Genomic DNA, 24,082 nt, shown 5'->3' with positions numbered 1-24,082 from the left:
CTTCTGACTGGGGAAAGGCAACGTCAGTAGCCGACACCGTGCTGTCGGACCACATTTGTGCCTTTCAGTATAAATAAACTAACAGGCAGGGGCTGAAGAGCCCCATCCATGACTGCTGCTCCTCTCCCCGAGGAGAGCAGGCTGCTGGGCAGCCGGGGAGGCAGAAGCTTTGCGCCCAGTGCCCCCAGGAGCTGCAGTGGAGACCTCCCCTCTGCACAGCCTCACCCCGCACCTGGGGCTCGCGTGTTTTACAGCCCCAGCAAGAACAAGGACATCAAGCTTTACCTTTTTTTTTTTTTTTATAAAAGCTTCTATAAATATGGAAGAAATCTCACAGAAGAAATAGGGATCCTTAGCGCTTCAGGGAAAAACAGATTAGACAAATTAAGACATAACAGGATCAAATGCTAAGACTCACCTGCAGTAAACTGACACCACTCTGAACTGCGGAGCCTGGCAAACCCCGACCGCCCCGTACGAGGTGGCAAAGCTGAAAACCATTACCTTATCCCCTGCAAGCAAGCAAGCTCTCCAATTCTGTTAGTTACGGTCCTGTTTTGATCTTGCCAGAGATTTAGATAATGCTCAGACTTGTTCTCCAGCTATCCCAAAAAAGGGAGAAACCGATCTCCAGACCGGGAAGACAGATGCAGGAACTGCAGCCCCCCTTGCCGAGCAAGGAGAAACAAGTCCTGCTCGAGCACACCAGCAGCCAGGGGAGGCGCTGGGGAGGACGAGGGGGTTGGAAAAGCCAGGAGATGCATACGGGCAGTGCCTGGCCCAAAGGAAAGACGTGTCAGCGCTCTCAAATCTTTGCCTCCGTTCTGCCCAGGACCTGCCAAGTCTGCTCCCAGGGTAGCTCAGCGAGTTTTAATTACTGAGCAAACCCAAAAGGCCTCGTTGCACCTGCTTCAGGAGCCTGAAGTTATTTGAAATACCGAGTCCCGATGGTACTGGTCAAGGGATGCACATCTGGGGGGACCTAAGGAACTTTTACTTTAAGCTGGTAACACAACAATTTTAACAGTAACTGGAAAATGCTGGTGCTGAGATAGTCTAGAATCTGCAACTTAAAGAATAAGGAATCGTTTTAAAATATTCCTTAAACCACATGCAAAAATGTTAACAAGTCTTCATGTTTCTGCAACGCTGAACTACAAAATAGCTGTCATTAGAGTTCCTATAACAGAATATGATAACACGCATCTGAATAGACCAAAGCTCCAAGTTTTACAATCTCTGCCCACTTCCTTCCTTCCTAATTGTTTGTTACAATTTAATGAACTATGCTAGCACAGGAAAATTCTAAATTACATTTTCTGTACTACAGGGCACCTGACTCACTTCTAAACAATGCAAATAAGTGCCTTAAAACAGAACAGAAATTCCCTTTGTGTAAATCCCCCCTCCATGCTCCTGGAGGTCTTATTTATTCTGATGGGTGATCATTACAGTTCTCTGTACTTCCCACCTTCCTCAGCATTAGTGAGCAGGAAGATTAAGGCAAAAAAAAAACAAAAAACAACTTCTTCTGAAAGAAATCCCCAGGTTACCTCTTTAGGAGCAATTTTTTTTTTTTTTTTTAAACATAGCAGAGATCAAGGGGAAAAACAAATAGAAGTCAAAACACTACATATCAAAGGTGACTAGTTTCAGGGGGAGGGGGAAAAATTGCTGAGAAATAAACAGTGGAGGACCCCTCATATCTCACTGTTCTTTTTATCCAGCCAGGGAAGTTCTCCGTTTAAACCTCTCCTTTTTCTAAGTAGTTTCTGATAAGGTTACTGACACCAGTAAGTATCAACTGGGCCAGTAAGAGTTGAGAGCCAGTAGATACACCACCACATTTCACTGTATATACATGTGCAGCACGTACATGGCAGCAAGAAATCAAAACAAGCAGACCCTTGGATCAGCGGACAGAAGCAGCTTTAGCTGTTAAGCACTCGAGGCTGAAGCTCAGAGCAGCAGGGGCCTTGCGAAGACACTGACCTGCAGACCGCACCAGCGACAACAGCTGATCTTTATGCCTCCACAAAGAAGGCACAATATGCCTTCATTGCCATCTTTATGCCGGTCACTGATCGTTATGCCTTGGACTTGCTGTTCTCTGGAGCGGCAGTTACCAAACCTTGCACTATCCTAATATTTTGAGATGGACAGGACTGTAAATATAACAACAGTGCGGCGTTCACACACTTCGGGCAGTGCTTCCTCTGAGAAGCCCCAGGCAGCCCACAAAGCATTCACCTAAGCAAGAGCGTCTTCTGCCGAGTAGGAACGATTGCTTATTTTGCAGGCTGAAGAACCGAACAGAAGGCAGAGCAGAAGAAGAGACAAATTTGATCTCAGTTCTTCGCTCTTAAAATAAACTGTTCAGACTAAAACCAGCAACACATAGAAGTCCTGCTTCGGTGGGCCTAGCAGTAACACAATAAGCAAAAGCGTTCTGCGATGCTACGCGGTGAAGCTTTCTGTTCTGTACTAAGACACTTACGTTCCACCTGAATGCTGTCTGCATGGGCTTTGCTTTTTGGTTCCTGGCTCCCAGCTTTTGCATCGTCATCATCCAGCAGAGGAACATAGTCTGTTTTGTTTACTGTTTCTCCAACCACATCGTCAAACTTCTCTGCTTCCAGAGTGGCAATGAAGTCCCTTTTCACTTCTTCCTCAATCTCAGGAGGTGGCTCTGTCAGAGCGTCCGCGAGGCTGAGATTGTGATCCAAGTCAGCCATGTTTTAGCACCTCTGCAACCTACAAAGCGATTTGGGGAAGAAGAAAAAGAAACAAGCATATTTTAGTAAGAGACCTTTTAAGCACGCTCAGTTTTGCTGTCAACAGTGTGCCTCCTGATACCTAACACAGGAAGTAACAGTCACTTTAGTGCTCAACAATTCCCAGATGTTTACAAACCCCCACCACGCTACGGAGGCAAACAAACAAGCCAGATCACCCGAATCGTGTCATGTTCAGGCAGTAAAACCTACCACGTGATGTTTTATCAGAACCTTAAAAAAAAAAAAATACCTGGCCAGCACAAACACAATCTTATATTGATTTGTGCCCTGCCCCAGATCTGCGAGTTAATTACATATCCCCAGCAGCAAGAAGACAAGTGACGCAAGCGAATTTAGTTCTGGGGCTGGACTCCACCCAGCCTCCCCTATGGAGATTAGGATTTTACATAATCTCTGATGTATACTTCAGGGATGCTTCTGATCCCGTAGATAGGGTCCAGCTGGGCGTTTCTGTCCTCAGCAAACCTTGCTAATACCGACAAACCCAATCCAGCCCTGGGATTTGTGCTGGAAGGTGAAATTTTAACAATGCTTACACAGAAAAAAATATAGTGGAGTATAGACATCCATGTCACGCACAAAGCTATAAATTGGGAACACGAAGGAGAAAGACTCACCATCTACCTTTTCCTCCCTGATTTATATCTCAGCATTCGATTTAAGTTCCTCACACTATACAGAAGATGTACCTAACCCAATTCAACTGCTCTGCAGCAAAGGCGTTCAGACTGACGTAAGAAATACACCGATAAACAATTATATACACCCATAAACACTTATTTTTTCAGATTTCATCCTTACAAAGCTATTAGCAAAGACCCAACAGAAGCCGAAGCGAATCTGAAGCCGTACAAAGAAGAAAAGCCCACCGCTTCTGCCTGGCAAAAGGCACATTTCTGAACTTCCTCGCAGGCCAGTTGTGCATAGGCAGTGCTCCCAGCATACCAAGGGAATGAAAAGCTCGATTCATGGATTTTAGCCTTTAGCAGAAACCATCAGGTTGTGAAAGGCAAAGACCGAAGGGCCATTAGCGTCTGAACCAGCGTACTTACAACTCCTACTACAGGAACTCAGCTTCCTTGAATTTTCGTCTACGCTTGGAAGAGCAAAGCAAGGTGATGCCAAGCACTACAACGCTCCTCAGGTGCACAACCGGCACGAAGAACCTCTCTAAGAGGAAGATGCCCTCTTATTTCAGGAGCCCAGCAAGCCGAGGCAGGAGCGCCCCATTCAGAATCAATACAGGACAAGGACGTGAAGGAAGGTTTTGGAAGGAAGGTTTAGAGTTCCAACAACAACAAGTTCACCTAAATGAAAGGATACGAAGGAGCTCAAGCGGTTCATCATTTTGTGGCCAGTTCCCAGTACATGAACCACGGAGCCACATCAGGGACCAGCAGCAGTAGGGCCGCAGACGCCGCGGTGCGCCCGCAGAACGGCGCCCGCGCAGCCGCACGCACAATGGCCGTTTGTGCGCCGCTAACGAAGGGCCGACCCAGGCGGCCGCTACGCCGCGCTCCGGGGTCACCGCCTTATGCTGGGATGGCAGAACACAGACCCCTTGTTCCAAAACAAAGGCTCCTACTCCTTAACTACGGGAAATTCTTCATCAGCGGCGTACGGCCACTGACATACCTACGGGCTCGAGCCTGGGCAAGGCAATGCTTGGCATTCTTTACAGACAACGGTTTTACATTGATATTGGTGTCTACATAATCACATGCAAGTATATTAGGGGAACTAATTCAGTTAAAACCTCTTTTTTCTTCCCTTCAACAATAAAAGGTCAAGCTTCAAGTCAGATCAGACTCCAAGCAGCAACTGTTGGTTCTGTTGCTCCAGATAAAGGCACCAAAGAGTTACCGCTCACTGGAAACCTGGAGGTGAAAGGTTTGGAGCTCTCAGCCCTTTGTGCAGGGCCGAAGCTGAAGGGTTATTGCTATCAATAGCTCAATATCAATTGCTCTGCACTGGCCAGTCCTCAAAGAAACAAATGGGGACCTTAAACGGCCATCGTTGCAACCACGTCCTCCATTGCTTTCAACTTCCAAGTGAAACATTGGCTTTTAGAGCAGTATCTCAAAAAAAGTTTGACACTAGGAATATTTCAGCCTTTTCTTCTGAAAGTTTCAGTTAGCACAAGGAAGAAAACCAGTATTCAACATCTTCAACAAGCTGTTTCATGGTGCCACTAGGAAATGCAAGGATCAAGACTGAGGTGCAGAAATAGCTGCAGAACATCCAACAACCCGGGGAACCGACAAGCAGAGGCTGGCACGAACACAGCAGGCTCCAGAAGAGGACTCCAGCTCCTGTCCTTCACAGCAGGCACGCCAGGGCAGGCTGCTTCAGACCGCGTGCGCCACGGCCTTCACTGCTGTGCCACCGTCTGGTCCCGCACCGACAGCAGCACAGCCAGGTTTACAATGTGCAGGTGGCATTTAGGAAAACCTCTCTTTTTAACCCCACCCCAAGTGCTCATCAGCAACAGATTACAGTCAGTAAACCGAGCTCTCAGCTCACAACATTCGCACGTTCACTTCAGATTAAACGTTCCTGCTATTTTGGTTTCGAGCACAGGAGAGGCCTTTCAGCAGCATTGCCTCTTGACAGCTTAATTTAGGGTCTGTCCAAGCAGCAAGACATCTCCCATCCTCCCACTCCGATGGAAGCTATTACCTAACTGCTCTATAGAGGAGCCCTGTAACATTTAGCATCCCCTCCCCTGCACGATCCAAACCGAGAAGGCGTCTACAGCCAGCAGCAGACCGCACGTGGACGCGTACCGCCGTAATCACTGGTTTGCAGTCAGAGAAAGCTCCTAAGCAGTACTTTGATGGCCTAGAAATTACCTCGGTCTTGCTCCACTGAGATATTCCATCATCATTCCTCTAAGCCTAAACAATTGCACTCCAATTAACATAGCAAACTCCTCCAAAGCGCCGGGAATGGCAGGAGGCGCCACGTGAACGCGTTGGGGAAGCCAACTGGAGTTACTAAACCTGAGTCACTGCTGATCCCACCCAGATCGTCCTCTGGCACCCGAATATTCCATCCCAAGCCACTGCGTGATTCGCAACCTGTAGTTTTTGTTCCTGATTAAAGGAAAAAGTGGTACCACAATAAATAGTTGCCATAAGGTAGCATTGATGACGTCTCCATTTCAGACCTACGTAGGACTGGGACACAGAAGCAATCTAGTTTCTGGGGAAACATAAATAATAACGAGGTTACGCAGACTTATCAGCAGGACATTTCCTTGTCTATATTTAACTTAATAAGGAATGCAGAAACGACTAAAAAAAAAAATCCATGCAACTAATAAAAGCCACTTTGCGTTTTGCAGCAAATAGAGACTCAGTCTCTCTGGCGTATAAAGCACCCAGCAAATAACTGGCTGCCCCCTGCCCAAAGCACTGCACTGGCTACAGGAAGCTTTCAACAGTCCAGGCAGAAGGAAAGGACACCTAAACTAACACCAGACTTGGACCAGAAGTAATTTCTCTGCTGCCTACACTCTCAGGTGTCAGAGCAGCTGAACCACCAACTCCCAGGCTCCCGGTCCTAACCAGGGCTCGCAGCTAACTAAGACAGAAGGAGAGTAAGGACGCTGCACAGATTCTGCACAAGGGTAGAAGAAAACTGAAGAAATAACCACGTGTCGAGCAGCTTAGGAAGACAGATGCTTTCTGCACCACGTTCCTCCATATCGAAGAGTGAGCTGTGCACAGGAGGCATTCAGGAACATCCACCGAGACACCCCTCGATGGCGTTACGCAGCTGTGCGAGCCAGGCACACAGAGGACCACTCGGAATAAGAATTCTGACATTAACTTACAAGATGAAAGGGAAAACCGAGCAGTGACGGAGGTTTCAGAAGGCAGCAGTTAAAAAAATATTCAATAATTCTTCATCTGCAAGACAGCTGCTGCGGTCCTGATGTTTGCTAAGTGGCACAGGGAGTAACAAGCGATGGTGTAACAGCAGCCTGCGTGACTCAAGGCTTGCATCTCTCGAAGGGCCTCAGAGGACAGCCAGGTCCTCCCTGAGGAACGCCGGGTCAAGCAGGCGTTGTGCTCAGGGGCAAGGTGTGGGAAGGAGCAGACCGTGGTGCCGGCGGCCCCGCAGGGACAGCTGTACGGCAGACGAGGAAGAGAGCTTTCCGGTAGCCGGGTGTTCTTCAATCTGTTCCAGGAAATCTTCAAATTACTCCACAGCGAATCAATTATATTCCTTCCACTCACTTTTGTTCCCAAAAATGGTCTGTTCAGGCCTCTTCGTGTTCCAGCAGCAGCTGGTCCGTTACAACCAGTATCTGCCCCATCTGTTCTGCTTTGTGCTCAGAATCTGTGTGCTCAGTGAGCAACCTATTCGTTTCCACACAAAGCCATCTTCTGGTAGCCGAGCCGAAAGCAGCAGCGCTGTTTTCACCAGTTACCCGTATCACAGACCCCTGTCCTACAGCTCCTGCTATTTACCCAATTCTCAGCCCCCACCTGCAGCGAGCTCCTTCCCGGGCACTCCCAGCACTTCACGTCAAGTCTGCCATCGGTGAGGTGGAGGCTGCCTGCTCTGGGGAGTGGTCTGCAGTCGGACTCACGAGTCCTAGAAAGAAATCCGGCTGGCAATTCCGCGCAGAAGTTTTCCTTTAAGTACCCCAGTGGAGCGACTTTCAAGAAACTTGGTCTCCTGCAGCCACCCTCCGCAGGCAGCAGCAACACAAACAGCGCTTGCATAAGCCACCGCCTCTAGCTTCCCATCTAGGGAAGAGTGGAATTTGTTTCCTGAACTTTGTATTTCCATTTTGGAGCTGCTTTCGCTGCGCGGCGGCGTACACGCCTCTGGGCATGCACAGTCTGAGTTCAAATTTATGAGCAGTCTGACCCAGATTCCGTGCATCTGGGCTGGGGACGGTGAAAGGGGAAGACAGGCACGTGGGCGCAGGGGACGCTGCCCCCCAAAAACGATACTCGAAGGCCCGTCCACTGCTTCGACAGAACCACAGCTGGCACGAGGCGCTGACTGACTTCCCTCAGCCTTCTGGCAGGGGGACCAGGCGATTTCCCCTGAGCAGGGAGCACGCAGCAGGCACCACGCTTCGCCAGACACACAGCGCAGGGCGCCCGCTGCGCCCAGCTTCCCCTCTTCCAATTAAAACAGACTGGGTAATTAGCAACCGTATCCCCAGTATGCATTGCCCCCACCAAAGCAAAGTGGGGGCAGCCCTTATGGCAAAGAGGTGCGATCCCAAGTGCAGTACATCTAAGAGGAAAAGGAAACAAAGCAACATTTCTCCTGGTTTTGTTTAGAGGGGACACCGACACAGGGATTTGTTAGCAGGTATATTGTTTCACCAGATCCCCTCGCTCCTTTAAAATTAGCTCCCAGCCCCATGCAGAACAGTCTCCGACCGGGAGACGCAGACAGCTCCGTCATCGTTCCATTTCTCTCGCCCTAAGTCAGCCTGCTGTTCTTAGCTGAGGCTCTCAGGAGCACTTCGCGGCGGGCGCTGAGGCAGAAGGGAACAGGGCAGCAGGGAGCAGAGAGATGCGAAGTCATCGTCCTCCGCCGCTGTAGTTGAAGGGAGTCACATGAAGAGGACGCCTGCATTAATCTTCCCAAAAAGAGGACGCCCTAACGAATGGCATTGCTGACATCTTACATTTTGTGCACAGACACACCAAGTCTGTGACCTCGTTTTCTTTTTTTTTTTTTTTTTATGCACAAACTGAACCAAGGGGGTTATTTTTTTTTTCCCCAAAATACTTAAACAGGGCTGGATCTGGGCTTTCTTTCTGTGGGTGTTCCCAGTTGCAGACAGTCACTCAAGTTTACTAGAGGCTCATTCTCAGAGGTAGGGAGGTGCAGGTCCAGGGACCTTTAACTTTCGCTGGAAAGAAATTATTTTCACAGAATCCCAGCCTGGTTGGGGCTGGAGGCCCCCCCGGTCCCTCTGGTCCCAGCCGTGCTCCAGCAGCCCCCGGAGCTGGTGCCCAGCCCCACGGGCAGGCGCTGCTGGAGCTGTGCAGGGAGCAGCCCCCAGCCCCTCTCGGGGCAGCCTGGGCCAGGGCTCCGGCACCCGCCCAGCACGGACGTGCTGCTGGGGGGCAGGGGGAGCCTCCCGGGCTCCAGGCTGGGCCCGGGGCCGCTGGGCCTGGCCCTGGGCACCGCTGGGCAGAGCCCGGCTCCGGCCTCTCGGCACCTCCCTGCGGGTGCTGCCGGCCACGGCCGGGATCCCCCGGAGCCTCCTCTGCTCCAGGCTGAGCAGCCCCAGCTCTCCCGGCCTCTCCTCACAGCAGAGGGGCTCCGGGCCCTGGATCATCCTGGCAGCCCTGTGCTGGATGCTCTCCAGGTCCCTGCTGTACCAGGTGCCCAGCACCGGACCCAGCACTCCAGCTGCAGCCCCACCAACAGCGAGCAGAGGGGCAGGGTCCCCTCTCTCGACCTGCTGACAATCCTTTGCCTCATGCAGCCCTAGACAAGCTGAAGGATCCGCTATGACGTACAGCACCATACCGCTAGGTAGTGGACAACCACAGACATCGACATAACAAAAACCCAACGCCAATTTAACCTGGAGCCGCTGCTCCCACGGGGGTGCAGCCGGGCCGCTGACACAACCCATCACACAGACTATTTTTTGACCGACTTCAAATGCAAGTTTGGACCTGCAGCAGTCAGCATCAGGATTAGCGAGAGTGGTGTCATACAGAAGCACGCTCCCCTTCAGACAACACGTAACGCAGCAAGAGAGCTTCTCGGTGCTTGTACAGCTTCGCAATTGCCTCCCTTCTTCGTGAGAAAGAAGAGCAATGGCGAGTCCAGAGCAGGTAGGTTTGGGGCATTTTGGGGGGCATTTGTTGCTTTTAGGCCAGGACTGCTACACCACCAGGCAAAGCACTCGCACGATCACTTCTCAGGACAACTTCATCAGTGGCTTCCTGGTTAAGTATATGAAACAGATGGGAAGTCTCAACTTCCAAATCCATACAGACAACAAATCAGAGTGAACATCAATAATAATAATAATAATAAAATTCTCGCAGGCTGGGAACGGGAGATGGACGTGGGGTACCGCAGAAACAGACCACAGCGGGCCGGGCACACTGCAAGGTGAGCCTAGGCTGCTACAGAGCAGTCAGCGCCACTGAATCGCTCACTGCTAACCATGAAATAGCTGCAGATGCCCGATGCAAATCTCAGTTCACTTCCACAAGCAGCTCATGGCCGCACCAGATAAGCGCAGTGCTTTAGCTGCTCGCTTCAGATAGGCTCCGCAAACCTGCAGTTCAGCTTGTCAGCGGGACTTCACAGAGGAGACGGAGCTTCAGCCACTGCTGCCTCCTCACGGCACGGCACGGCTCGCTCACAATCACTTCCCCTTCCTACGTCTGCTATCTCGCTCCCCGTGCTTCTCACCAGGTCACCACATCGTTCCCTCACCTCGCCTTCAGGCTGCTGTTCCCACCTGAGCTGCTTCTCCTGGAGCAGGGGGCCCGCGGAGAGAAATGTCCCGAGCAAGCCCTGACCAACAGCACACGGTGCAAAGCAATTCCTGAGGTTCTCGAAGCAATTCCTGAGGTTCTTGAGCTGTCTGCAGCCTGTTCAGCCGGGGATAACGGAACGTGCACACTGAGCAAGCGAGGGGCTGCGAAAGAGCCCAGCAGATAACGAAGCTCCGAGCACCGCTGCTCTGCCTGGGAGAGGACAGTCGGAGGAAGCCTGTGAACAGGCAGGAATATGGGCAAAAACAGCGACTAGAGTAAAATCTTGGCTGGAACCTGTCCATGTGTGCTTTGGGTACGGAAAATAAAAGCATAAATCAAAAAAGGAAACAAGCCTAAGGAAGTGGAAGGGGCAGGCAGAAGAGGAAAAAAATCAACACAAGAGGAGCGAGACGACGGGCAGCTCCCCATTTAATGATGCTGCTCTACGCCGTGAAAATGACACCTTGGGTCTACGTACCGACCCAAGGGAGAACAGCACCGTTACCTCCGGGGGGTTCGGGAACTTTCCCAGGCAGCGGCCACAAAGACGAGCTGGGAAGCAGCAGTCCAGGGGCACACACCACAGATCTGTGAGAGCCTGAAGCAACTGATGCCGCGCTGCAGAAGATGCTCGGGGTGGCGTTTATTTTTGCAATAAACGAAGAGCGACTGGCAGAGCAGAACGGAAGCCACCGCAGCGAGGCCAATGGACTACGACAGGGAAAGGCACCGGAACAAAACGAGCTCCCGCTGAGTGTTGCTGTTTGTTTGGGTTTTTTTTGTTTGTTTGTTTTTTAAAGTGTCATACCTTCAACTTTTATAAACCGCAACTTCAAAATTTCAGAGTTGGTGGCTTAAAATAAGCACAGTTGTTTCAGTTTCCTGCTGCCTTTGTAAGACTCTACATAATTCTGTTCTTTCTTCAGTGGTTCCAAGAACACCCATTAATTTGCAGAAATTCATTACTCAGGACACAAACCATTTCTCCGCAGTTTAAAGCGAGGCATTATTTTTGCTGCTAATAGACACTGCACATATTCCTCACTTCTACAACCAGGCTGGGTACAAGGCTGTAATGAACCTTTCTGCTCCATCAGCTTGGAACATTTTCACCAACTAAATTTCCTTTAAGCAAGCAGCAATACAGCCTATAACGCATGCTTTCGCCATGTGCAATGATTCAGCTGCCGGGCGAATTAGCCAAGACAGACACCAGGCAGTCTCCCATTATTTGCATCTCTTCAGTAGCGTTGGAAAGATTCTCTCAGTTTTCTGGAGATTGGAGACAAATTCGGCTTTCTTCCTGCTTTTTAGACATTCGTAGCCTGGAGAGCCTCCATTTGATCAAACGAGAGCATCTGCAAAGCAAACTGGGCAGACGTCCTGGACTAGCCAGAGGAAAGCCGTAAGCTAGCCTCCTCTCTCCGCGGGTAGATCCCTACCCGCCATCAACATAAAGCCACAATTAAGGCCAGCCTGCGAGCTGACAGTCCGACATTTAGCCCAACTAAAGCTACGTTTCAGTTTAGAGATGGACATTTACTTACATTTAAGTCATCTGTCAACTGGAACCAAGTCAACTGGATTTAAGAAAGAATTTTTTTTCTTAAACAGATTTTAAAAGAAACCACAAAAAAATAAAAGAAAGAACTGGGAGAAGTCCACGCAGTGGTGGTGATTGCAACAAGGACAATTCAACTCTACCTTCCTCAAGCACAGAGGAATTTTACATTGCTTCAGGAAAAGGGGCATGACTTGTCTTTCCGAAGAGCACGGTGCAGAGCCTAACAAGCACAGGGATTTGGACGCCAGCTTTCCATCTCCACACGGCAGCTAAGTCTTCAACATCAGCCAGATCTGCAAAGCACGTCTGAGAAGTTACACAATCCACAAAGCGTCAAGTAACGAAACGCTCCCAAATGCAAATATAAGTCTCACTGAAGCTGGCTACTCTGAAGACCATTTTAACAGCTACCAAGTATTGAGAGACCTTATGGAAGGACTATGTAAATTAAGAGCCGCAAAAAAAAAAAACACCCACCCACACACCTCCTCAGAAAACCAAGCAGGCTGTTCCAGCCTCTACAAGGCAAAAGCTTTGTGTTCTGGGATGATGTTTTCCCAGAAACAAACCTTACGCCAGCAAGGATAGATCAGCGCATCGCTCAGCCTCTTCATCTTCGTGCGTGCATCTATGGGCTCCTCCAGGGGAATGCAGTGCTCTGTCCTGCTCGTCCAAATAAAACACAAGCTTTGCAACAGCCATGGGAACAGACTTGTACAGTGATCTTTCTCCATGAGGAAGCTGGGTCGCTGGCATTGACCTTTGCTGTAATTCAGCACAGGAATTGATCTGGTCATAGATTTTAAAGAAGAGGTCTCTGGCGCTGCAGCGCGTGGCAATAAAGGACAAACCCCCTCAGCAATCAAAGCCTCGCTTACAGGGACTGTCGCCTGCTGCCCTCAGCCTGCCGACCGACGCAGCCCTCCAGGCGCTGCCTTCCAGACGCAGAGCGAGCGGTGGGGCGGGCAGGTGGCTCCGACACGGGTCGCCTTCAGCGCAGGAACCCCCAGGAGGCTCCTCAGGCTTAGCTCCCAGGAGAGGTGACCGTGAATGAAGGCGATCCTGCCCCAGCAGCCCTGCCTGCAGGAGCGACTGCGCCACTCCCGGTCCTTACGGGAGCCCTACGCACAAACTGATGGCTGGAGCCAGATCTCTTATTAGCAAAGGGAAAAAATGGTAGAACTCCAAGCTGTGGAGGGACCTCTGTACCCACCGGTAGGTGATACGTGCCTACCGTATGCCCCCTCTCCCTTTTTTGTTTGCCAATTAGGTAAAAGCAGGTTAAAAATAACGTCTAAATTCAGCACTTATGCAAACTAAAATAATTAGCTGGAGTCAGATCTCCATCAAAGATGAGCGTGGAAGGAATACCTAAATGACAGAGCACCAGTAAAAACTCATTTGCGCGTCTAAATGTATATGCACAAGAGTAGGGGTGCTTGTCTACACAGCATTCTGCAGTGAAAGGCTCAGGAGGCAGCAGGAAGAATACAGCGCGACTGGCTTTACTAAGATCAAAGATGAAGGCAGCTGGAAAGGAGACTAGGAAAAGTCTCCTACGAAAGCCTGTGAAAAGAACAAGATGAGCCCAAAAGCACTTTCATTTTACGTCTTGAAGGCAAGCCTTAAAACCAAACCGAAACAACCCCCCCAGCCTCCCTGGACACACACGCAGCTTCGGGAAGGATCCCTTCCCACCCCAGATCCTGGGACGATGAAGCACAGAGCCCTACAGCAGATACGGAATTCCATCGGTACAGGGGCTTTTTCGCCAAGAATGGAAACAAGGCAAGGCTATATTAAAAAAATGGAGGAACGATTCCAGAATTCGCATCTCTGCCCCACAACTGCCAATCTTGTTCATTCAGATTTTCAGGTAACCTTCTTGCTCTTAAATTAAGACCTAAAATGACTCTGGGTGCTACGAAGCTAGCTCTAGGAGTCCCAACTAGTCCTGCAAAGGAAAGGCAGCCACCCATCCTGCTTACTAATATACAAACATCTTCCTCCTGCTGCTTCAAAAGCCTCACAAGTTATTACTTGTCTCCAATTGCTTCGGTTTGTCTCCTGTGCAAGGCCAGAAGCCAGTACAGTAGGAAGAGTCAGTACAGGAGGAAGAATTTGAGTTGCAGCCAGCGTTATTCTGGAGGGTCAGCTCCAAAAGCAAGAATTTCACACGTATGTACCACAAAGATGCCAGTGTCACACTACTCCTCACCTTCCTCCTGCACGGAAAGGCACATAACCGTGTGGCTTTAGGGTAAAAGCAAGTCATATCAAGAAAAGCCTCGCGCACGCAGGCACTGCTTGTTAAAGCCTTTGGGCTTTGCTAGCCTACTGCCACCAGAGCTGTCACGACGAGCCAACGGGGCTGAACAGCCGCCACGTGGCTGAAGCCACTCTTCCAGGTGAGAGCTGGTCCTCGCGAGGAGCTCCCGAAGCAGGGCACCGCACTTAGGGCACCGCGCTGCCAGCCCTGCTCAGCGGCACGCGGTCACAGCAAGGAGCCTCCTGAAACAGGAGGGGAAGAGTCATATGAAGTCACGCGGCTTTTTATTGCTCAATTTTATTTTATTTTTTTTTTTACTTTTTCATTGTTTTAAAATCTCTGCTCTGATATTTTTATCCCTTTAGTCATATCCCAGCAAAGACCAGGGCACCGAGGGATGAATGGAAGCGCCCAACGCCTCGCCATCAGCCGGGAGCGGCCGACCTGCTGCGCCCCGCATGTGGCAAGAGCACGGCACTGCTGCGCCTTCCCACGAGCACCAGAGCAGGCACGGGCACACCTCAGTGGCTGCTGCATCCACAGTGACTCATGGCTCCTGGAGCACTCCGGATACCTATATTTTAGTAATTTGTTACCCAACTCTGGTTTGGACTACTAGGCTTCTTCCCTTCGAGATAAAAAACTCCTTCTGTCAGTGATGTAAGACCATCTACACCAACTTGTAATGTGGACTTTTATGAAAATCAAAGTCACTGCGTCGGGTTTTATGTATGCCTTCATGTGTTTCCTTTTGAGAACTTGTTCCCAAAGTGTTGCTTTAGGGAAGGCAGGAGAGGTCATGGAACAGGCCCACTTACTGCTCTGAAAGAGTTTGGAGTTGCTGATGAACCTGAGGAGGCTGGACTTACTCGTTTGCTGTTCTTGCTCTCTGAGATAACATCCTGGGACTCCAGGGCAATCACATTCAGAGCATCACTTCTCCGGCACGCAGCGCTTATGTGGCACAGAGCAGCCCTTGCTTCTTCCACAGATCTCAGGAGGAACTCCAGTGTGCACGGACAATTTTCCTGCCCAGTGAGCCCATGGTTGCTAGCTCAGATTTCAGACTCAGTTGCAGTTTCCCATCTGTTACATCCCCTTTTGGATTTAATTCCTGCCCTCTCTGCTCAGGGTGAAGAGGTACTTTTCACGGAACTCGTCTTCTTTCTGTGCAGGGAAGTAACTACGTGCAGCGTGTCCAGAACGAGATGCACGGGAACTACAGGCATGAAGCCTGTAATGCTTTTTATCAGACACTTAACAGCTGAGCAAAGCCAAGACAGGAACTTCTTTTGCTATCTGGCTTTGAAAAGCCTAATTCTGGTCACAGTACTCATGAAGGAAAAAAACTCCGGGCATTTAAGAGATTAACTCCACCACATCCCTGGGAATTAGGCTTAAATTGCTCTGGATTTGTCTAAAATCCTGCAGTGAGTTCTGGAATCTCCCCACGGTGCTGCTGGGGAGGCAGCAGAGTTCCTGCGTTGACCAACGCTACCCAACTGGGCGAAGTTGGAACCGAGGGCAAACTGTCCACGCTGCCCTTCTGGCCAAGTCACCATAATCCCCAGAAGGACAACAAAACAGAAGGAATCCCACCCAAACTCATCCTGAGTGTGTGGAGGAGCCTCCTCGGAACCAAGGGACAGTCTCTGAAGAAGGACAGGGGAAGGGGGAGCCTCACGTACGAAGGCGGCTTTGCATCAGCCGAGCCCCAGCCAGCCAAAAACCAGAGCCAGGCGGCTCTAGGAGCTGGGCTGAGAAGAAGAGTGACAACTGTAAAAATTAAAATCAGCTCAACAGACCTGTTCCAACCCTGACTTCACTTGCACCCATTCCCCCCAAATGTGGCATGTATCCGTGCCTTCAAAGAGTGTTTTATTACTGTTAATTATACTTAAGCACAGTGAGATAAGAGACTACCAGCCTCCTGAATGATTTCCTTCCTTTGGGCAATTTCATTACTATTAACCACTCAGCAAGATGGGGTAAGACTGTCCAAGTTAGATTGCTACATTATGAGCTGTACAGTTTCCAAGCTGATAAAAAGTCACATTAATAAACTTGCCTTAAGTTACAGCAGGAGAGATGCTCTGCCAGAGCAGCTTCGCTGGGAGTACAAGAATAACTTTCCTATAAGCCCCGGCAGGGATTAGGGCCTCTGAAAGGTGGGGATTAATGGTCTTGGCCGGCCTTCAAAAAAGCCACATGGAAGATGAGTTCATAGATAATAACTGTGAGGGACTTTCAAGTGTCTGGCTGAGCACAGGCCTACAAGCACTGAAATAAGAGCCCTAAAGAAGGCTGGTATGTCATCTCCAAAGCCATAAACGCTTATCTAGGGGAAACAGAGGAGTCTGCCCACCTTCTGCGCAGACTTGTAAGTTTTAGCTAAGAAATCGGTCGTTTTAGAGCTGATTTCAAAAGAAAACAAAGTCATACTTGCGTGCTGGCCTCCGAGGCGTTTCACAGGAGACGGGATTTTCGGAGCCGCACCAGAGCGGCGGCACCAAATAAGGTTTGCTGCATCAATCAGCGCGGGGAGAGCCTCCTGCCTGCTCTTGGCAGAGCACGGAGGGCGAGAAGACAGCGCGGGCAGGGTACGAAAACCCTGGCTGTTAGCAGAGCACTTTCTTTCTTTCTGTGTTGCACATTGACTGCTAAGCCACAAACCAAACAGGCAAGGCGAGCAGCTGTTGCTGTCAGCTGCTTTCCTTTAATAGCACGCGCATCAGAAAGGAAAGCAGCTTCGACCTCAGGGAAGGCAAAACGCAGAAAATAATGGCTTGGACTTTTCCTACACAGTCCTTTTTCTTGGGAGGGGAAAAAGCAGGCCTATTTCTAATCAGATCAATCAGCGATTCCCATTTTTATTAGGCATTCTTCCTCCCCCGAGATCATCTTGCTGCCATGGCCTGGGAAAGACGACTCGAATGCACGCAGAGGGAAGAGCTTCACTGCACAAGTTCACCTCAGTCACTCAGCCCTCCCTTCAGCTCCCCTACATTCATCCTACTCCACATTTCTCTTACATACGCTGTTCCCAGAATAATGAGCCTTGTGCTTACGTGACAATCTTGGCTTTCATTTTAAGACGGTTTCTTCTGTTACTGTACTGCTTTCTTCCCAAGCAACGTGAATGCTGGAGCTACAAACCAAGAGACGTGAAAGAACTCAAGTCATGCTGTGAGAAGAATGATTTTTCAGGGATCCAGTTCAGATTAATTCTAGCTGTAATAGTGCTGTTCAGACTCTTGATGCTTTCATGAATTCAGTGGTTTGCCTCATGTATATATATGCATCTAAGAGGGTAGCAGGGAAAGTAAAGACCAGAGAAGACAGATATTCTGAAATGAAGTGAAACAAAAAAGCTCTCAAATAGTAAAATCTGCAACCATTAAATAGCATTTAAATGTTACACTCATATCATGCACACATCAATAAGTTTACTGTGATAAGTCTTGAAAATTGGGAGTTAAGCTTTCTGTAGAACGGCCGAGGCAGTTCCAGCTTGTGGAAACAGCCTGGCAGAAAGAGGCCACAGACTCAGCAGCTCTGCTTCCTTATTTCACAAGGGGTATCAAGGGTAAATCGAGCCACAGTTGGCACTGAAAGACCTCACGTCCAGCTGCTGGAGGCCACGTTTCTGTATGCAGGTAGGGGAAGCTACAGTCTGGTATCCACAAGAAAGGCTGGATACCATCTGCTGCGAGCAAACCGACCCCTAGAGAAGTGCCCCAACGTCACTAGCTGGTGTTACCCAAAAAGCAAGACAAAATTTGAGCAAGTAGCATAAAACACGACAGGTTGTATATTATAGGAGCTACAGCAGATACAAGTATGGAAACAGAAGCAGTTTGCTTGGCAACTGGGTGCACACAGTCACTGCTTCCAGGAACTCCGTTTCCACACAAACTTTACTCCTTTCCCTATACAGAATAATCCTAGTTATGCTAGTGACTGCATTAGAGCAGCTACTTCACTTTAATTAAACTAAGCACCTCTTGACAGCGTAATTATACAGGATAAGAACCTGTAGATCAGGACACAGAACTGGTAGCTTCCAAATGAAAAGGCTGCCTAGTAAACTATTTTCATCAGTGACAGCTCACCACCAGCTACATGTTTGAGCCAGATGAGTGAAACAGCAGATCTATTGATGCTTTTTCAAGCAAATGACTTGCAAAGAACAAAATATTTGAAAGCTTTCACTATCGGAAGTTCAAAAGCTCCTGAAGAATGAAACAAACCACATATCTAGGCTAAGAAACAAGATTTAGCTCTTGTAACTTCTGCAAAACCTCACCATAGAAAGTGGTAGCTTATGGACTCGTCAGGTGCCTTGGCGCACCATGCCCTGCCCTCGGGCTCCTGCGAACTGACAGAGGTGCCCCAAAAGGGATCTGGAAGTAGAACAGACACCTGAACTAGCTGGGAGATAGGGGGTTGCCATTTCAAAACCACAACAAAGCCCTCTGGAACCAGACATTTAAAAAGGAGAAACAAACGCTCTATTAGTGCCTAGCCCCGGTTTTGGAGCATCAGCCGGCACAGAGCTCTGCAGCCACACAGGCAGCGCAGCTCGGAGGGAGCCGGGCCCGTTCGCTGAGCACCAACACCCGTCCGCTCTGCCCCCGTCGGGTCCTTCAGCCAGGAACGAGCACTCACGGGGAGGCTTCTCAGCTGCTCCCAAATTCATGGAGAATGAAGTCCCTAGGCAGCGCTGGGGTGGGAGCAGAGCATACCCAGTGGACCGAGAGCCGTGGAGCCCGCTGCTCCTTCTGTGTGCTCTGGGGCAGCCATGTCCCTCTGGTTTTTTTTTTTTGTTTGTTTTTTGTTTGTTTTTTGTTTTTTACTTGTAAGTAGGGATATTTCTGTCTACACATAAGCGAGGAAGATAAAATCAAAGTCCTTTTAAACCAAGGTGGAACGTAGCTCAACACTCCTGGGCACCTCTACCAGGGGAACTGGAGCCTTTGGCTACGAACAGCTCATGAAAGGATTTGCTAGAAGCCTGGAAGTAAATATTGCCTGCGTGCAATCCGAGAGAAGGAGACACTCCTTCTCTTGGAGAAAAATGCAGGTGGAGAGGAGTTAGAGAGAAGTGCTCAGCAAGTCGCTCGGTAGCACGTTACCAGGTACCCAAGATGCAGGCCGAGGCCCAACACGACACACCGCTCGGCTAGAAACGAAGCAAGTACGTTCACGTCTCCTTTCACAAGGAGAGTTATCAGATTCTTCAGTTATAAAAATAGACTGTCGGGAAAGCACTATGTCATGGTGCACCGACGAACCGAGCAGCAAGGAAAGCAGGAGGTTACGTGCCAGGCCCTTCTGCTTCCTGCGGACTCGCAGCTTATCCCTCCGGAGCAGAGGGAGGCCGGGCCGGCCCTTAAGCCGCTGCTGCTCCCCCCCAGCACGCCATCTTAATTCTCCCCCGGGCAGGGAAGTACTGCTCTCACGTGATGTTTATTCTTAGCTAAATAAGAATCCCTGGGATCCTCTCTAAGTTCAGTCATGCAGCTGGCCAAGCGCCGTAAGAGCATCACGGAGCTGCTGCGCTCCGGGCCGGGAGCAGCATTAGTGCAGTAGGGGCGTATTAATAGCACGAAGGGTGGCAGGTTACGCAAGGAAGCACTGCAGATAAAATAACTCACCCCAGAAAGTTGTTACTGCCATACAGAGCTCAGGAGGGACTCTCGGTAAAAAAGCAGCACACGACAGCCTACGGTTTGAGGTCAGTTTAACTCTAACCTTCAAACAGCTCAACCCAATCCCTCCCGAGCTGTAAAAGACCAGGTGTTACTGTTTGAACCTTTCCAGTGTCTTGAGCTAGTTTTAATGACAAAACTCATAATGACAAAACTCATACCCAGCTAAGAAAGCTACCAGCATCAGCTCCTAGTGACCCATGCTGCTACGAGGAGAACCACGCTGACAAAGCAGCTTTCTAAAATAATTGCAAGCCGAGGTCTGGGAGAAAAACATTCAAGTCAGTGAAGGCACTGTTCTGATTTTATTAGCTATTCTTTTAAGAGACTCGCTCAAACATCACAAGCGGATGAATGCAGACTTAGTTCAACTAGAAGGCTGCCCGCACGGTTATCTGGTTACAGGTTTAGGTAAAGCGGAGAAAAACAACAAGATGTTCTGTTAGCCAGTGCTTGCATCAGGCTGGAGCACAGGAAAGCGTTAGAGGGAGCTCCAGCAAGGGGCCTTAGCTCACTTCTCAGTCTTAACACATACATGAGAGTAGTCGTGGGTTTTTTTGCTCACACCCTTTGGTTTTTGACATCTGACAGAGCAGCAACAGGGGGAAGAACACTCATTTCTGAAATTCGTTAATGCAGAAGAGTAATTTCCACCTTCCAAAACGTATGCAGGAAGCCACTAGAGGAGGAAGGGAGTAGCTACTGCAGTTCAACCACTATTGTATTTACGTTTCCGTACTCTTGATAACAAATACATTCAACCATGGCTTAAAAACAAGGCATTGGTTGGAAAACAAAAGCTGAGTCTTCAACGAAAGAGATCAATAAAAAGAACTCAGGTCTCCCTGCAATGTTATCAGGTACAGCCTATTAGTTCTGCAGGGAATGATTCACTTCCTTATTGCAGGTACAGCTGCTGCCAGCATCCACGGCATTGTCCCCTTTGACACAGGCAGCTTCCCCTCCAAAAAGAGGGAGATATGGGACCAAACAGCACGGTATGGCACTGAACAACCCCCTCCCCCGCCTTACTTTTCCTTTTTTAAGGATTAAAATAAAGGGTTCTGCCCACATCTCTTCAGGGAACTCAAGCCATATGTTGGAAGTGATGTATTAGCACTGCCTTCTTCCCAAGGCTTCTCTTACTTCAAGGGCTAAGTCTCGAGTCTGTCCCCAGTATTCTCAAACTAAAAGGCCAGTGCCAGCCTCAACCCCTTTTTAAAAGGGTGGATGCCTAATGCAGCAGCCCCTCTTCCAGCAAGCCACAAAATCCTCCTGGAGCACAAGCAGTCACGCTCCATTTGCTGAAGGACAGGGGCAGAGGAAGTTTCCCTGTCTGGGTGAGCTCTCCGTAGGCAGAGCTCTGCGGCAGGATGGGAACAGGGAGTCACACAGCAAGGAGCAGCTACTTACTCCTACTACAATTATGGCAGCAGCAGCCCCAATCTAGTTCACTTTTCATCAATAACATTGATCCTAAAGATGTGCTGTTGTGCTGGTTTCCTTCCAGCTGAAGCAGTTGCACAAAAAATAAATTAATCCAGCAGGCAATGTTTAGAAGTAATTTCTCCCCCACCTAAACGTGTTACAACACAATAAGCAAATGAAATTCTAGGTGCCACGAGAGTCCGAGCCAGTACTTGTAGTTTAGGCAAGATGACCAAGGTGAAACTGTACTTGGTGAAAATAGCTCCTAACAGAATACGCGGGCAGGATTTGAGAGGAACAGGTTCTCGGTTTTGCTTCGTAAGGAACCCCAGACGCTCCTCAGTCAGGCCCAACCAACGGGCGGACTCGCACAAACACCTCTCCTTCCTGCCCGCTCTCCTGGGCTCCCCCGAAGGATACTGGGGAGGAAGTTGCCTTTATTCATTTGGGCAGTCAATGAGCGTGGATTAGATGTTCCCGGATAAGTTACTTCAGGAAGCATTTTTAGCTGCTGAATACAGTCTGTGGGAAACACCTGTTTGGTTCCATGTCCTGAAACCACGGAACAACAAATGTCGAAAGGTACAACTCTGAGTATTGCTGGAGCTCTGCGACTCAGCTTATATTGTAGCTTGGGTTTGTGCAGTGGAAAAAAGAAAGGAGGAAAACGAGACCGTAGCGAACTCACCACCTCGAACAACTTGGGGGCTAACAACACGACCAAGGAAATTCAAGTCTAAGGTCAATTCAAGACATCGCAGGAGCCTGGCAGACATACGGCCACGCCAGTCAAAGCCAAGTGGAAAGTTTGACAGAACACGCAGGGAGGGCAGCGTAGGGCTCTTCCACCCCAGTGTCATCGCTGTGCAGCTGCGTAGAGCACCAGCTCCTCTCCGCCTCCAGTGACCTCTTTTGCTCCACTGCGGCCACCACGAAAAGCATGCACAGAACCTGGGCGCCTCCCCTCCCACCCCTCCATCCCACCCGAAGCGAGATAAGCCATCTCAGTTGGCTTCTTGTCAAACAGCTTTTCGAGAACGACTTAGGGTGGTCTGGCAGGCAGCCACAACACACAGCACAAACAAGTGGCGGTGATGCCGAGCCTGGTTTCAGTCGTGTCATGAACGGACACCCGAGCGTTTGCCTGACTGCACGGACAGGACTTTGCACCTCTCCACCTCTCAGCTAAGAAGGCAAAAAAGAGGCATTCTCTGTCCCGTGCACACAGCAAGACATTAGGAAACGTGGGGCTGTTTCAAGACAGTTTTAGTAAATCATATTAAATAGTTGTTGTTAAAACAAGCGGTAATAACTGTATGCACTTTGACTCCTCTGTTCTTTACTGCCAAGTATCGCTGGGCTGTCCTGGCAGACTTGGTCATTTTGTCTGTGCCCTCTGTTGAATTGATTTATATTCTAGACTACTTTGAGGTGAAGACAGAAAGAAGTATTAATTAGTGTAGTAAACAGGCAGTAAACTGCTCCCAGGACTTGAAGAAATAGGCAGCATTTGAGAGCAGCCACTGCCACACTACTCAAACTGCGATGTAGAATTCATCTGGGTCCCTCAGCCCACACAAATATCAAGAAATTGTAATTCCTTTGCTAAAATGTGTTGTGGAAGCACCTGCCCCTCCTATGTCCTCTGACTGCAGACCTCACAGCAGACTCCAGCAGAAGTTTAGCTTCATGGTGCCTTCCACAACCGGAGGACAGGACAAGCATCTCAGACGATCTAGTGCTCCAAATTCCTACCAAATCAAATCAGACCTGGTTTCATCTTAGCTGAGATTGCCCAGCTTAATCTTTGTATCAGTAAGAGGTCTACAGAAGGTTTGTGTGACACGTGGAACAAGCCGTCTGCCCTCTGCAGCACAAAGAGCAGGAGGAGAGGTCCAGTGGGCCAGGAAGGCCATGCCTGGAGCCACACTGCCCGTCTTCAACAGAAGCAGGGCGGTGTTAGACGCTAATACTCAAAATGAAGGAAGCAAAATGAGCAGTATGTAAAGCATTTAACAGAAGCTGAAGTTAAATGCATTTCAGACATTTATTCTGCAGAAGCTCAAGTCAAAGAACTCTCCGTATAATGCCTTTTAAAGGCATGCAGACTATCCCGGAGCCCATTTAATACTTGGCTTGTCATAGCCAGGCCTGCCTGCTCCGCCAAGCCTTGCTACTGAGCTTCCGTGGGAGATAAGGAGATTGCTGAACTCTGGATGGTAGCTGTGAGCCCAGAACTGATGAAGCTCAGGGTGTACACGCAGCTGCATCGAGCCTTTACTTCTAATCACAGGTTTAGCATTGGATAACTAAAAAAAACAGTTCATACCTCAAAAGCAGGTGTTCCCTTTAGCAGGTCCTTCAATCTTCAGAGGCTGCTTATCTGCAAAACACAATACATGCAGAATTAAGAGGAAGCCAATTACCGAGTACTTGTATGTCAGTTTATTAGGGTGGCTCGAAGATGATTTCTGTCACTCAAAATGAACTCAAACTTGAGAAGTCTTGCCACAGTCCCACAGGAGGCTTTCTTTAACATTCCCTTCTCAACAGGAACACTATCTAGCTATGACTATTTCACACCAATATTTGCTCGAGCTGCCAAGGATATACTATGAAAATTGTAAGCAACTTTTCCCTTGTTATGCAATTTAATAGGTTTTTATAAACGCACCATTAACGTGAAGTGGACGATCTGGACATCCCTCCACTAAGCACAATTTCAGGTGCTTATAGAGTGGCTTAAAGGCTCCCAAAGTCACTGGTACAGGGACACACCGCCCAGCCCCCTGTGAAGCAGGCTGGATTCCTGCGCTGGGTTTTGT

The 24,082-nt window shown here is 49.3% G+C and overlaps 1 protein-coding gene across 50 annotated transcripts in view; it reads right to left on the bottom strand.

Moving 5' to 3' along the window:
- The window catches only part of MAP4 (microtubule associated protein 4), a 154,449-nt gene that overhangs the window by 101,633 nt on the left and 28,734 nt on the right, over window positions 1-24,082 (bottom strand). For all 50 annotated transcript variants that reach the window (XM_035554473.2, XM_035554493.2, XM_035554489.2 and 47 more), the window contains 2 exons: window positions 23,587-23,640; window positions 2,498-2,754 (listed from right to left, as the gene is read on the bottom strand). In XM_035554473.2, the coding sequence (XP_035410366.1) occupies window positions 2,498-2,735 (238 nt within the window). In that variant the 5' untranslated portion in view covers window positions 2,736-2,754; window positions 23,587-23,640. The remainder of the gene's footprint in view (window positions 1-2,497; window positions 2,755-23,586; window positions 23,641-24,082) is intronic.

Source organism: Cygnus atratus, chromosome 2 (genome assembly GCF_013377495.2).
Source record: "Cygnus atratus isolate AKBS03 ecotype Queensland, Australia chromosome 2, CAtr_DNAZoo_HiC_assembly, whole genome shotgun sequence".
Taxonomy (NCBI): domain Eukaryota; kingdom Metazoa; phylum Chordata; class Aves; order Anseriformes; family Anatidae; genus Cygnus; species Cygnus atratus.
This window is presented reverse-complemented; position numbering and strand designations above follow the sequence as displayed.